The 15,626-nt window shown below is 48.6% G+C and overlaps 4 protein-coding genes across 4 annotated transcripts; 3 read left to right on the forward strand and 1 right to left on the reverse strand.

Moving 5' to 3' along the window:
* Positions 1–1,877: 1,877 nt before the first annotated feature.
* BDV27DRAFT_161449 (Aim21 family protein) lies at positions 1,878–4,812 on the forward strand (the record flags this gene model as incomplete). Its single annotated transcript, XM_032073230.1, has 2 exons — positions 1,878–2,808; positions 2,873–4,812. 2 exons carry the CDS (start codon positions 1,878–1,880, stop codon positions 4,810–4,812), a joined length of 2,871 nt encoding a protein of 956 aa, XP_031923758.1.
* A 369-nt stretch (positions 4,813–5,181) lies between these two features.
* BDV27DRAFT_37669 (transcription factor SUA7) lies at positions 5,182–6,812 on the reverse strand. Its single transcript, XM_032076478.1, has one exon. The coding sequence runs from the start codon at positions 6,602–6,604 to the stop codon at positions 5,552–5,554; it is 1,053 nt and encodes a 350-aa protein (XP_031923759.1). The 5' UTR covers positions 6,605–6,812; the 3' UTR covers positions 5,182–5,551.
* Positions 6,813–7,452: 640 nt separating this feature from the next.
* On the forward strand, positions 7,453–8,148 carry BDV27DRAFT_37690 (ATP synthase subunit H). Its single transcript, XM_032076479.1, has 3 exons — positions 7,453–7,533; positions 7,605–7,686; positions 7,788–8,148. Exons 1-3 carry the CDS (start codon positions 7,507–7,509, stop codon positions 8,051–8,053), a joined length of 375 nt encoding a protein of 124 aa, XP_031923760.1. The 5' UTR covers positions 7,453–7,506; the 3' UTR covers positions 8,054–8,148.
* Positions 8,149–11,296: 3,148 nt separating this feature from the next.
* Positions 11,297–15,173, forward strand: BDV27DRAFT_37722 (DUF1765 domain-containing protein). Its single transcript, XM_032076480.1, has 3 exons — positions 11,297–12,370; positions 12,436–14,010; positions 14,076–15,173. Exons 1-3 carry the CDS (start codon positions 11,487–11,489, stop codon positions 15,019–15,021), a joined length of 3,405 nt encoding a protein of 1,134 aa, XP_031923761.1. The 5' UTR covers positions 11,297–11,486; the 3' UTR covers positions 15,022–15,173.
* Positions 15,174–15,626: the final 453 nt, after the last annotated feature.

Consider the following 15,626-nt stretch of genomic DNA (forward strand, 5'->3'; position numbering starts at 1 on the left):
GCACTACGGCCACTCTCAGCTAGGGGAATTTTAATCAAGTCGAAGCTACTGCTCTGTACAGAGATAAGGTAGAATATTACCGGGTCTGTATCACTGATCACAACTCAGGGTCGTGGCGCGGTGACTATTAATACACTGGGTGTGATCCATAGCCCAGCCCAAGACAACTGTCGGGGTTTAAGGAGTCGTTCTACAGAGGGAATTTTACAATGAATGAAGGGGATGATTGAAGTAACAATCGGATGTTTATGGAAGAGACCTTTTTTCTGGTACTGCCAAAACATGGATAATCTAGATTATTTTTTAATATGAGTGATTTTAAGGCTTCCAGGGGAGTTCTTAATTCATGCTCATGTAACTGTAGCTATCGGAAACACTAAATTTTTAAATTATGGTCTACTTAACTTGCTACCTTGGTACTGTGCATACTTACATTTAGAAGGTGGAACAATGCATACTAGAGCCAAAAAAAAAAAAAAAAATGCCTCAATGAAGAAGGCAAAAAAAAAAAAGGATCTGTCGTGGTAGCTGCAGACATGCATCTCCCTTCTCCTCAGGAGATTCGGCTCTCATTGGCAGATAATCTAGGAATAACCGGAACCCAAAGGAGGTGTCACTGAATGTTACCTACCTGTACTTGTTTTATTTGGTCACTGGTAAGGTCGGGCTATACAAGATATACTGAGTACAGCAGATCACTATTAGTAGACAATATGAAGGCTATGCCTATTTTCATCTAGTGTCGATACTTCGATAATACCTCGCTCAACTTTGTAAATAGGAGAAAAGGACAAATAACCTCTTCCCAGTAGAAAAGGGGATATAATCTAGAAAAGAAAAATACAAGGTCAGTACGGAGTAAAAAGAGAAACGCCCTTAAATCGACCTGAAAAAAAGAACTTTCAAGCGGGACCAACTAAACCTCGCGAGGAAGCAAGCTGAGTCTGTAATTGCAACGATTGACGCTCGTTGGCTCACAGTCCATGGATGGTTACCGTACGGTTTCCGTACCATTTAAGGAGCAAGTCTGATAGCGTCAGAGAGCGTCACGCGACGGGGCGGTGGGCCGTGGCAGGAAGAAAGTGGTTAGACTGGGTTTACGGCCACTTTGCGGCAAAGGGAACTGGTAGTCATACATCATCTCTGCTCCTGTTGCGTCTTGAGAACCTCCGGCATTGCTTTTGCTCCATTTTTCTTCATTCATCGCCATTTTCTATTGTGCATACTCTCATCCTTGACCTTCTGTTCCCATAAGAATTTCTTACCGGGAAACTTTTAATCCCGTTTAATCACTCAATTGCCTTTACCTCGCCGTCCGTTTATATCCAGGCAGCTCTACAATCCCCGTTGTGCTTGCTTCTTGTTATCGCAACATTGGTGAGTAATCTCGCCCATCCCCTTTTGTTTGCTTTCCCCCCCTTTGTTTTTCTTTTGTGCAGCACATTATTCCATTTTCCTTGCCAGAATATACAAAGGAATGCAAGATTATCTTCAAGACTTTTGGGCGGATTGGCCAAGAATGCTATCAGCTTTGCATACACCCATCTTATCTACTACTATCTCAGATTACGACTGGTGCACCAAAGATGTCCTCTTTTTCCAATAGGAGATTCCTTCCAGCTCAACTTCTACCGAAGAGAGATAGGGGGCTCGGAAATTGACTATTTCCCTTCCTCTTTCAATTGGCCTTAACTGTGTATACAGCACAAGCTGTCGTGCTTGCTGTAGCTTCACTTGCGCCGAATTGCCCCTCACTTACACCCTGAAAATGCCCATGTGACCGAGGAACCTTCTCAGCCTGGTACTGAAGGAGGCTAACATTATCAGCAGTGCATCTCCTAGTCTACGCCTGCTCAGATTACTAGGTTCCATCCGCCATGACAACACACACTGCACCCGCCATCCCCCCTCGACCGTCAAGGTCGCCTAACCAGCAGGGCCTTGCACCCGCAGACGTGCCCAAGATCCCACCGCGTCCCACTCGTCGCTTTGACCGCTCCGTGTCTCCTCTTCGAGATAGCTACGCCCCGTCTCCCTTGAACGAGCCACCCAATGGCTCGAGCTTGAGTCGCACCGTTTCCCAAGATGTGCCACAGCGACCCCCGAGTGTGACGATACCTTCACTTGGTGAAGAGGGCAATGAATACGAAGCTTTGAATATGGGCGATGTCTCCGAGAGCCATCATTCGAGTCCCGCAGAGATGCGCAACGTGGGCAGTGATCTGAAGCTCCATGCACCAAGGCCTTCATTACCTTCTTCCAGCGCCAAGGCCAAGGTGCAAGCTGTCACACGTACAGATTCTCGTCAGGCTGCAGCAGCAGGCCTTGGTGGGACATCGTCCCCCACTCCTGATGATCATGAACGACCAACTCGCTCGTTACAGTCTCGAACAAGTTACTCGCGTGCGGACTCTTCGACTTCCATTGATCGACGACTGTCTATGAATGGCGATGAGCATGGGATTAGGGTTCCAATGTACCCTAATGCTGGTGATGTACAAGCCCCTTCCCCAAGTCCATACCATCTAGAGCAAAACTCGGGCCAGCGCTCTGGCCGCAGCCATAACCGAACTCGGAGTGGTCGTGAGGCTTCTCTTCCGCCCGGAAGCTACGGTCTTCACGGCCATGGCGTACAGCCCAATGACAAGTTCGAAAAGGCCTGGTATGAAAAGCACCCTGAAGAATACGTCAAGGAAGAGCAGGGTCAATATGGCCCCGGAGTTGGATCGCCACGACCAGACTGGGCATTGAGTAGTGATGATCTGAATAAGATCGTACGGGGCTCTGCTGTGACCGGAAGTGGACTTGGTGAGTTGCTTAAATGGGACTGGAATTGACCATGCGACGTTGGCTAACCAGTGAATAAATTTAGGCACATCACCTGCTGTAATTGGAACCCCAGAAGAGGAGGTTGGTTACATTGCCGCTGACGAGTACACTCACCGTCTATCATCACCGCCGCCTGAATCGCGCCGTGGCTCCCGCCTTGTTGCTGAGTCACCTTTGCGCAGGGAGAGCGTGCCTTCGGCCGAGACTGAGGACCAGCAACAAACTGTGGCCTCTAAAGACACCGCTCACAAGTCAGAAGAACCAGGGGTGATACATGTTGACGAACCATACCATCATCTACACCATCCTGATGGCTTCGCTCAAACTCCAGGTCCCGATGAACTCTCTGGCAAGCCTGCGGAGGGTGAGGGAGATGAAGATGAGCCCATTTTGGCTGCTGATGAGGTGCGCCCAGAATCCGCTTTCCAACACCCCGCCGTGTCCCCCACATTCGACAGAAGGGAAAGTATGGAAGTCGATAGGAGTCACACCCCAAGCGTCAGCCATAGTCGCTCGAACAGCAGAACTGCGAGCCACCGCAATAGCCTACCAACTCTGGCAAGGTACAATTCGCGCGACGAACGGGAAGAGACACACACCCCACTCGAGGATGTTGAAGAATATGAGCCTCTGTTCCCGGAAGATGATAATGCAGAGAAAAAACCTCTTTCGACCAATGACCGCTTCAAACAGCGACCAGATATGCTCAAGCACCGGTTCCCTAGTCAAGACATTTGGGAGGATTCGCCGAATAGCTTGCAATTGCATGCTACGGTGTCTACACCGGATGTTCCTAAGAACGAAAACTTTGAGACCCCGGAGCAGGAGTCCTTCCGTAGAAGTCAGGCAAACCGCGTTGACCCACACAAGGTTGCGTCACAGATTCTGCAATCGGAAGAGCATCGCGATGAGAAGTCTGTTTCACGCCCAGACATTGCCAAGCAGCGTTTTCCTAGCAGGGACATCTGGGAAGATGCTCCGGAAAGCCAAAAGCTGGTAACCACAGTAGAACCAGCAGAAGAGAGAGAGGTCAAGAGCCCAGATGTGCCGGCGAAACCTAACATTCCAGCTCGACCCCAGAAGCGTCCTCAACAGGCCCCCCCAGTAGATGCTTCTACAAAGCCAATCACCTCGCCTACTGAAAAACGACAACCACCTTCAATTCCTGACCGCCCCAAGCCTCAAGTCCCGACCCGGTCAGCTAAGCACGTGTTCCCCGGAAATGGCGGAGAGTCGAAAGATGCTGCGGCCAAACCGAAGCCAGCAGTACCGGCCCGTCCGGGAGGTAGCAAGATTGCTGCTTTGAAGGCAGGATTTTTGTCAGACCTGAATTCCCGTTTGCAGCTGGGCCCTCAAGCGCCGCAGAAGCCTCAAGAGAAGAAAGCAGAGGAGCCTCCGGCAGAAAAAGCCCCTCTAAGTGATGCTCGTAAGGGAAGGGCCCGTGGGCCCGCACGGAGGAGACCGGCCGCCGAAAATGTGGCCGCGAAGTTGCCGACGATCTCAGAAGTCAGGATCACTGAAACCTGGAATGTTTGGGAGGTTAATGAGGCTGGTAACTTGGTTGTTGGTAGTGAAAAACAGGTGGATAAGAACGAAGTCGCGGCTCCTGTCACGACATCGTCAGAAAACAACACCATGGCTCCCCCGATAGCGAAGAACACTGCCGGCGAGTCGGCTGATCCTCAACCAACAGTATCCCCCAAAGAGGATCCTGTATCATCGAGCGACTCAACCCCAGCTGAGACCCAGCCATCAACATTTACAGAAGCAGCCCACACAGTAACGAGTTCCCTCGATGGTGAGGGTCCTGCTGTGGTACCTACAGCCAAGCGAGATGACCTAGAGGCATCCTCTGAGGCGGTATCTGCCGAAACCGATGTCGGTAAAACGCCGAGCACCTCATCAGCCGAATCAGGAGTAGAGGACGTTGCTGAAGCTGCGGCTGCGACAGCCGATGGAAAGCGGCTCTCGGAGGGTAACTAAGGAAAGTTCCTGAAGTGTAGTCGTTTTGCGTTGCCTTTGTTGTCTGCCTCTCTCGTTCTTTTTTTTTTATCAGCCAGTAAAAGACATACTACCGCCTGTCACGGTGTAGCAGTCATAGAATTTACTGACCAAGAATCTTCCATGTCCTTCATTGGACGTAATCCCACCTTAGGTAACGAGTACAGTTTGTATATCTCATTGGCAATATACGCCGTGCTAATAGTAGTAGTGATACATACAGCTACGATATCACTTATTGAGTACTTGACGCATAAGTTTCCCAATCAATTGTCCTATTTGTGTTTTTCCTGGTTAAGAAACAAAAGCTATATATAAGGGCACTCTCTTATCTGACATCAAGATCAAGTGCTGAGCAGAATATGAAGATAGAAAGAATAACAGGAATGAAAGGGGGCACTGGAAGGGTAGCTAACATACCTAACGCAAACCAGGCAAACACGGGTTTGCAATTTTGATACTACTAGGAGTGGAAACTTGGATTGACAGAAGGAAGCATCGCGATATATGAAAGTATCCAATCATATCAGAACAGCAGAACACTTAGGGTGAGCAGTAGGTAGGACGGGATTGGTGTCTTCCCATTCTGCCCCCCCCCCGGTTCTTATATTAAATTTCTTCTTTGATTGGGTATCATGGTATTGTTAGGGGCTTGGCATCATCTAATAAAAAGCAATTTTTCACTCCCAAGCACTATGTGGGGAGAGTATAGAAGGCCTATTCAACTGGCGGGTAGGTTCTTCAGATCGCCCTTTCCGTCCTTAATCCATTCCGGGTCAATCAGGCGCTCCCTCTCCGCGTAGAGCTGTTTGTAGGCACCGCGGATAGTTCCGTCGCTGACATGGGCGACCTGACTGATTTCTTTGGCAGTTTTGCCGTGCCCCATCAGATACGAGGCCATGTAGATACAAGCCGCAACGATGGACAGAGGAGATCGGCCGGCCAGGTCTCCCATGGTTGTGACACGGTCAGAAAGTGCAGAAGATACACTGGTAACTTGGAAGGGCAAATCCAGTAGATTGCAGAAACGGTTGCACAGGTCGCTGGGTTTGGTGGAAGTTGTTGCGGTGTAAGTGTCGTTGGGATCTGGGACTCCACCGTTCGACACTACGGCGTTGTTTCTTTCGAGGTTTTGTGCCGTGAAAAACTTCTCCAGCGCCTTGTAGATTCGCCCAATTTCCTTCCTCGACACTTTTGTGACAGCGAAGATTTCGGTGAAGGTACGGGGTACCTTGCATTGACGGCAAGCAATGAAAATACAACCCGCAATGATCACATCTTGGGACTTCCCTTTGAAGGCCTTCGCATCATCGACTATCTTGAAAAGATATTTGGCGGTATCGGCGACATTCTTCTGAATGCTAAATCCATCGCATAAAGCACCGATCTCTTTGTAAGCAGCCAGAAGAGACTTGTTCGCCTTCTCGCTCGACTGCTTGTTCTGAGCACGATACAGGTCACGAACACGGCCAGAGCCTCCACTTGCAATTTGGGTCTCCAGTTGGTCACCGTTAAGCAAAGGGTTTGAAGCGTCTCCGACACGAGATGGGTCATCGTTGTTCTGATCATCGTTGGAGAAAGTACGCCATTCAGAATGCATGTCAATTTCCCGATCAGCGAGCACTAAACCACAAGACCCGCATACGGTTTCATGCGACCCGGGAAACTCCAGATTGGGCGGGACCTCCTTGCACTCGGGACAGATAAGATGATGCGAAAGGTTCTTTTTCCACTGACCTGGTTCAGGTCTGGCTTGGGGTGGAGCGGTGGCCATTTTGCGAGACTGTAGAGCGGACTCGATACGTTCTCGTCGGCGTTTCGCTAACCTTTTGGCAGAGATAGGGAGATTATGTTTGCGAGCACAAAAGCGAACGAAGAGTGGTGAATACAGGTTGGCGGCTGTATTCCGACAAAAATACGATCAAAATAACACTCGTCTTCGAATGTACCAGAAAAGGAGAGAATGACAGGGGCGCAAATCGCTGACTAGTATGCAAGCCACGTTTCTGCGTCACTGCCTTCGTAACCACGTTAGCTTTAAGGCCCCCAAGTGAAATTTAGGACATGTTGTTGAGAATTCACAGCCATCTCTCCTAAATCTCAAAGGGACCAGATTCTCAATTAAATGCTATACCTTTCCAGGAAGCCCTCCACTCCTGATTCTGCAACAGTCCCCCAGAGTAAAGTAACCTCGCGGATTTAATAAACGAGTAGAAAGATCTCCTACTTTGGCGTCCTAGAATCCTCAAAGCCTCGAAGCCAGGCTTGTCCGACCGCGATAAACCAGTCAAGGTCTCCGTGAGAAATGTCTCACGAAAGAGGGTCGTGGAACCTGACAGGTAGCCGCTGCAAGTGAGATCGTTCGATCGAGACGAGCAGAGCAACGTCGAGTACCGAGCTCCTAGGGGGAGAGAGCCGTGTAAAGCGAAAGACGGAGATGCGACTTTCGTGAGGGGTTGAAAAGAGAGAAAGAAAGAGTGAGAAAGAGGCAAAGCGAGTATCTGACTAAAAGATGTCGGCAGTCGATGCTGGGAAGAGCCGCACGGCTGAGTCAGCTGCCAAGCCGATGTCTCCCGAAGAAACGTCGAACTTCCAACATCGGATTCACGGACGAAAGCCATCACTTGTCTTCGCAAGCCACCCCAGGTTCCCCTCATTTACCACCTCCCCGCCGCGATGATGTCCCAGTCTCTCAGAGCGTCTGTAAGTTTATACTGATTCCTCTTTTGTTTACTCACTTTTCACCTAAGTGGAGGTTGTTGACCCTTCCATAGCGCTCTCTCCTCGCCCGCGTCTCTCGGCAACAGGTTTCTTCGGCTTCTCGCCGCACTTTCCTGACCTCCGCTGTTCGTCAGGGTATGTGACCCCTTTTCTTTGACTGGCTAGCTCGATCCGGTGAAACGACGGGCGAAGTAGTATCACCATCTCCCACAAGCCAAAATCTAACCTTGTAACAGCCGACCCCGTTCAGGACCTCTACCTCCGTGAACTCCGTGCTTTCAAGCCCTCTCCCGTCAAGCCCGGTGACGCCGAAGCTCACGTCCAGAAGTTCAGCGTTCCCGCTGCCCCCAAGTCCCCCGAGGAGGCCAACCTCGCCAATGAATTGAAGTCCTACGAGACCCAGGAGGTTGAAGTTGAGGGCCAGGCCGCCGCTGGTGAGGCTGCTCCCGCTGAGGAGAGCTGGTTCGAGGAGGATGAGGAGGAGGCTCCCGCTGCCCATTAGGTTTATTGTTTCTATGACAAGGTCTGGGAAAATCGGGGCCTAAGGGCAATGGGATGAGAACAGAATATGCTTCCTGTTGTTGAGTCCTGAATGAACTTTGTAAATTAAACCTACTTGGAGCATATGAATTTTTCCTTTTCTTAATCAACCAGCATGGTCCTATTTTCCGCATTTATTGTTGTTATTATTATCATTATCTTCGATGTTCTGTGTCTTTTGTAACCCTTCTTGAACTTTTGCTAGGTATGAGATGAACTGGTGTAATTGTTGGCCTCCGAATACTCGGCTGACCGTGTGACCGGGGTATTGTTACTTGCAGGTATCTAACTGCAACTTCAAAGTTTGACTGATGATGCATTGTTGAACACGCAATAGCGACTTCAAACCGGATATGAATCAGGTAGATGTTGATACAACCTGCAATGGTGGTTTAATTGTGCAACTCGTGAAAAGCCAGCCAGCCAGCCAGCCATGAAGGGCTATATCCGACGGTATATCATATGGCCGTGAATGATCGAGCTTCTCGCCTATCGATTCTATATATAAAATTTACCTTTACTAGGGAGTATATAGGGGACACAAACAAGCACACCGTGGAAACAACGATCGATAACGTGTCCGATGCTCGGAAAGAAAAAAAAAAAAAAAAAAAGGAAAAAAACGAAACAAGATATCGTCATTGAGTTACAGACCTACAGTTCGTTGAATGCAGAGCGTCATGCGTTAGGGATACTTTCCACCTGGATGGAGAAAGGGAGATATGACAGCTCCAGATCGCATCACGTCAGACCGCCAGACTATCCATTGCCCTTCCCCAGCCTTCCCCAGCCCCAGCCTTCTCCGTGCATCTTTTTTAAGTGTCTGAATTGACCCGCTGGCCAGGTGTATCTGTAACCACTGCCCAGAACACGATAACGGTGGCTCGGTAGTCTATCCTTCAAATGGATGGGCTAAGATTGCGTGCACACTGCATAGTCGATCAATGGAAAGTGGGACTAGTAGTTGATATCGAGGCCACACTTCCCTGTCCTTCGACTATTTACGGGGTCCGAGAAAAAAAAAAAAAAACATATCCGGAGTAAAGGATTACGGTGCTGCCGAGAGATCGTCAGATTCCCATATGCTGTTGGTCGGACAATGACATAAAGAATGACCCTCGTCTGGGAGACATCCGAAGGTTGCCCAACTGTGATTAGTTGTACAACATTCCTGGAGGAATCCTAAGCGATTCGCCACTAGACAGTCCAGATCCCTTTTATCCTTCAATAGTTCTTTACTTTATTGACTTTAGTGGCCTGGTGTAATATTTGGCAGCTATACCTGAGGAGATTTATGGAAACAACGTGTACCTAATCTGCTGTTTCGTCGAGGTAAGTGTACATGTGCTCATTGTATACTACATGCATGTATGTACAGTCATGTACCTACAAGAATGATATATCAGAAAGCCGAGATATTAAGTGACAGAAGAAGAGACCCCGTAAGGCAAAGGCGGTGTCCATTAGTTACCATAATACTCTTATCAAATTGAATAATGGGGTTGTTACTTCATAATCTCCTGTGCCCCCCCCCCTTTTTTTTTTGTATTTACCTGGTGTATAACAATGATGCTAAGTGGGATTCGCACCCTGCTAACTCAAAGAAAAGGGGGTGCTTAACATTTCAAGTACATACATAAACCAGAAAAGAGGCTGTCCTAATCCGATTTCTTTGGCTTTCCATAGATGAGTCGCTTATTCGTAAGATTCCAAGAAAAAGGTTGACGGACCAACGCAATTGTTAGTTATCTGCAAGTCTTCGCTGGACGTGCATACAAGCGCAAATGAATGGGATATGTCGAATCTTAGTGGTAAAGTATTCAGAAAAGGTACAGTTCAGTACAGTTCAGTACAGTACAATACCTATCGGTTCTATCTTACCTTCATACTTCCAGGTGCTCAGGCCATACAGTGGACTAAAAGAGACCTATCAGTAATTCAATGATTTTACTGCTGAATTGTCTTCTCAGAAACTCATAATCATTTGTGTTTTGATCTGTTAGTTAGTGGTATTTACATAGATAGATAGTAAGCTGGACTATTCAATGATTTACCTCCAGCCTTGCAGATGGGGCTTAGACCATCCATGGCACGACTAGTAAACACAATCGTGATGGAAAATTAAACCGAGAGTCAAAGAGCAAAAGTAAAAAAAAAGAAAAAGAAAAAAAAAAAGGTTAAAAATTAAAAAAGAAAACAAAAAGGGCACTGCCAGGTTTAAACGAGATTCAGTCAATAAGATTTGATTTGGTCTTTAGTGAAACCGTGGGTCGGGTCGCTCAGATTCCGAATACTAAAAAATACCCCAACCTGGAAGGAGTATGAGAGACGACTTGTCCTGAACGATACCTGTCGGTACGTTTCTGTACATACCTACGTGGATGCATACGTACTCGGACATGTATGTATGACGGACAACAGTAACTCAAAAAACAAATGCACAGATATAATATAAAATCAAGAAGAGAGTGATTGACGAAAGGGTGAGGTTAACGCAAAAGAGAAGGATTGAATTGGTCTCCCTTATTATCTCCCAGAGATAAATTGTTGCCCGCGCATTACCTCATATTCGCACGAAACTCGGACCCTGGATTTGAATGGTACGGGAGAGGTGGAAACCAAACTAGACAGTAAGTATTAAATGGTTCCATTAGTATTCCAAAAAAAAAAAAAAAAAAAAAAGAAAGAAAGAAACCCATTAAATCTTTCCCTGCGGCTCCCTTCTCCTCCGCTCCCCGTCGGTTTGTTTGCCTCCCTTTCTTTCTGTCTCTCTCTCTTTTCTGCTTGACCATTTCTTTTTACCTTTTCAATCAACATTTTGATAATATAGAAGAAGAGAAGAATCGACAAGTGTGGTCAAACCCTGCTACTTTGTCATTCGTTTCATACCACCATAAAAGAAAAGAAAAAAGACCCCAAACAATTCTCCGCTCTACTCCAACTCTACTTTCGGAAATTCTACCGTCCGTCGATCAACCGCCCGCGCTCTTCTCCATTCGTTGCAATATCGACTAACGAGGGACCCTAGTCAGATATACTGTGAACCCTTCCTACTCTACAATTTGGATCCTTAGCGAAATTGTCAGCTTCAATCCCTCTGCGGGACTTGCGCCTCATTCGTTGAACGTGGTCACTTGCAATAACTTCTGCCTGCACGGCGATTTGTACATTTACTACACTGCGATCCCGTTGCGACAATACCGCCCTTTCGATGCAATTCATGGGCGCCCTCTCGCACATGCTTTGATACCCTTTGACCTGGGTCTATAATATATGGAGGAGCTGGTCTCCCTCACTAACAGTAATTACGATCCACTCCCGATTGGGGGAGATGTGCATCTCTCCAGGACTCTCCCTTGTCTTGGACCTTTAGTCACCTTTGGTTACTTTTGACCATGTCTCCTCTTTCTCTCGAGACAACAAACAATCATCGAGATGGTGAACATGTCTTGCTGCCCCATTCCGCCAGTTACAACCACCTCCCCGATCTCGTCGTTTCGGAATCCGCCTCTCCCACTCTCCGGAGGACATTCTCAGACCTGACCTACCCGAAGGATTCCTCATCCCCGTCCAAGGAGGATGTCGCAGCGGGGAAAGACATCCTAAGGCGAACCTCACTCCGGAACAAGGACAAATCGACCATTACAGTCTCTCGATTTAGTGTTTCTACCGAAGATGTGACCGATCCTGCTACCACGGAGCTCTCCGGAGCTCCCCCGAAAGCCCCAGAGACGACGAAAGTCCCGGAGACAAAGGCTCCAGAGCCTGTGGCGCGCCCCTCTAAAGCCCGTTCTATGTCCGGAAGACTGGTCAACCTCGCCCGCAAACCATGGAAGTCAAGCACCCCTAGCAGATCTCCTTCGCCGCCGCCCGGTAAGGGCTCGAGGGGGCGGACATTGCGTGCGGAGGAGCAGTCCCCATCAAATTCGCCAGCATCACAATCCAAGGGTCTCACTCCGCTGGACACAGTGACAGAATTCGATCCCGCCGTTCCTACGCGCAAGCGAACAATTCTGAACAAACGGCCTCGGCGGCCGATGGTAGCGGTGGTAACACAAAGCCAAGCGGATAGTCCCACGACCCCCAATAGTAATGCTCCATCGCCTTTCACGCTAACGGCTAAGAACTCGTTGGAAAAGCTTACATCGTCGCTCAATGTGACAACTCCGGTCCTTCCCCCAATGCCCAGGACAGCGGTTGCTTCTGCCGGCATAGACTTCCCTCGTAAGAAGGATGAACTCTGGGGTGTTTTTCGTGGCCTCGAGGCCGATTTTCAAAAGTGAGTGTTGCTGGGACGCTGGGTAGGCGGAAAATTGCACGAATCCAGGCGACTAACTGTCACAGATTTCAATCCAAATCCAGTGCCTTGAAGGCCAACGTCATCCGCTCTTCGCTTCTACCTTTCCTCAACCGTAATCATTCTCACCCGTCTTATAAGTTATTGAGGCCGGAAGACCTGGATCGTCGAGTTAATATCCTCAACAAGTGGTGGATAGGATTGCTGGAGATGCTCAATGGGAAGCACAATCAATCTATATCAGGCACTGACAGGCCGGTGTATCTAGAAGCTGTTGTCGGAATCATGACTCGGCCTGAATGGAGGATTCCTTTCCCATCGCTGCCATCCGATGAAAATTCACCGAAGCCCCTACAACATGTTGCAACCTCGATCTCAGAAAGTTCAGAGGGCTCGTCCGGAAGCTCAGATTTTCTTGTCGAATCGATTCATCATAACATAAGGAACATTTTCACGCAAAATTTACTGTCTCAGATGGCTTTTGTGGTAGAACGGATGTCCATGAGACACGCTCCGGCTAGCTTGGTGGCCTTTTGCGGAAAAGCCTGTGCCTATGCGTTTTTCTTTTGCCCAGGCGTGGCAGACATTCTTGTTCGGCTGTGGAACACGCCGCCCAACATCTTCCGGCGGGTTCTTACCCAGTCGAATGTAGATGGCAGTGGCAGTACGCGCGCATTTACACAAGACCTGGCCCTGAACTTCCCGGCGGCTCTTCGCTCATTATCCTTCCATGGCCACACGCCATTAGTTCGCTATCTCCGCCGAAAGCCCGATGTTCCTTTAAGCACGGCTCAGATTCGGTGGCAGAGCCCTTGGGTTTCACGATGGAGTGGCCGTGATAGCGACTTGTTCTTTGTATTTGTTAAATATATACACATCCTCTACGCTGATGCGTTGCCTGCAGACATCGATAAAGACAAGCGTGTCTTGGCGCCAGGCTTATTGCCAATACACGCACAACTTCTTGTCGTTCTGGAGGACACACTTTATAAACAGTCAGTCCCCCAGGCGCCAACAAACTCACATACTGCTGCCGCAATCACGTTCGATGATTTCATCGAAGGTGCTGATGCTTCGGTCTCGGCTCTCCCTTTGGGAGCTGCAAACAGTCATCGATCGATGGCCGAAAACCGTTTAATTATATTATTACGCGATTTTCTCTCTGAATCTTCCGTTGAGCCAGATCATGCCCGACTGTTATATGCCGAGTCATTTGCTATGGTTATGAAAACCGCCGCTGGAAAGACTTCGTTGTTCGATCATAATGCCTGCTTTCTACTTTGCGACTTCGTTGAAGAAGTCATTCCCATAATAACACGATATTCCCAGTCGGTGAAGTCAGACTTGTTTGACTGGAAATTCTGGCTTGAAGTTTGCGATCGGATGATGCAAAGCCATAACTCTCTCACTGAAGTCCGCGTGTTTTCCTTTCTCTTCTGCGTTTGGAACACATGGACCGCTTCGGAGGAGAGGAAGGCAGACCTTTGCCTGGAGTTCCTTCTGAAAGAGTCGTTATTTTATCACTACTTCTGCCACTGGAGTCCTATGGTTCGTGCCTACTTTCATCGTCTTCTTTGTTGGAGATTGGGTAGATTTAATGGTGACCCGTCACCACTCGACACGTAAGTGCATAGACTCTCAGGGATGTCGATGTGAGAAGGGGATGATACTAATCCAGCTGATGTAGAACAATTTATGAAGCGCTTGGGAGCCGATTACAAAGTCTTTGGGAATATTACCTGACGTTTCAAGCAAAAGCTGAAAAGGAACTTACGGTACCGCTATCTTCAGCGCCCTGTACGCCAGCACCCGGGCGCAGAATCATTATCATCCGGTGTGATAACCATTTCACGCCACCTAGTCTTTTTGTCTCCTTTGACCGCGTCGTCCCTGCGGCACCCCCCGAGCAGAGCGCGGCCTCTATAAGCAGCAGCTCCGCGAAATCAGAATCTAACTCTTCTGAAACGCAGCCACCTAGAAAGAGATGGAATCTCTTGAAAGCCATGTTCGGTGGCTCTTCCTCGAAATCCAATGGCGAGGCATCGCCTTCCAATAGCTCCGAGGAGTCATTGGACACAACTGGGTCTGATAACGTAGCGTCTGCCGACAAACGCATGGATGAGATTTCCCGGTCGAATAATAGCTCTGGAGAACTCTCCCGACCCAAGACGGCACACCAGCCTTACTCCTTCAAGTTTTCGCTTGAGTGGATGGACCGGCCCCAATGGCCCAGCAAAAACAAGCGCCTTTTCACTCCCTGTTTGCCTGTGGCAGCCCAGTTACACCTGCAGCTACGTAAATCTGCAGACGCAGGCGACGAATCTGAAATAGAGTCCGATGAAGAAGCTGAGAGCGATGGCGCCCGAGAGGGCCCACCGTCAGCCAAGGAGACGGAGACCTCAAAGAACACCAACACCGGCTCGAAATCTGAGAAGGGTTCTAGTAAACCGGCCCCGGAGCCGACAATAAGCCACCCACTTGTTGCGAGCAAGTACGTGGGCCGTGCTCTTGCAGAATGGGCCCAGATTGTCTCAGAATGCGACAGTTTCTTCGCCCGACGACGCGATGAGGGCGTACCCTGCGATCGAATGGTCGAAACACCAACGCTGGGCGTTGAAAGCTTCAGGAAATGAGCCGGTGCAGCAGGCTGCCGTAATATCGATGCTGGAAAAGAGATCCGCGTAATATGTAAATATGCTGCGTCTGTTTCTTTCCGGCTGCTGTTTTTGTCTTTTCTTTTTTTCTTGAAAACGTTCTGCTTTTCCAGGTGCTGTCTTTTTTTTTTTTTTTTCCGTGAGAGCGTGGTGTTCGGCTGTCTGGGTGGTGGGAGCTGTTGTATAACAAACAACACTGCCTATGTAATATATCTATGAGATATCGTGTTCATTCTTCTTTTGTATATAGTAGCGGGCCCTTTTAGAATTTATAATCATGGAATAAAAGAGGACTTTCATATCAAAGTTTTAAACCTTGCGTCTTGTTCCCCATTCCGTTCTTGTCCGTTTAGGGTTCGGCTAAATTCCTTCATAAGAGTGACTGGCGCGCTGTCATAGGTCGCTGCCCAACATCTCCTAGGAGACATCAATTCCTATATCAGGAAGACTTGGTTGGCGTTGAGGGAAATTTAACAATTATTGATTCCGAACCCACTACTCCAATGCTCCGAGTCAGGGAAAAGTCTGACGTTTCACCGGTAAATAAACACCAGATGGGATAATTGAATGGTCACCCATCAGAC

Source organism: Aspergillus caelatus (assembly GCF_009193585.1).
Source record: "Aspergillus caelatus strain CBS 763.97 unplaced genomic scaffold BDV27scaffold_202, whole genome shotgun sequence".
Lineage (NCBI taxonomy): Eukaryota > Fungi > Ascomycota > Eurotiomycetes > Eurotiales > Aspergillaceae > Aspergillus > Aspergillus caelatus.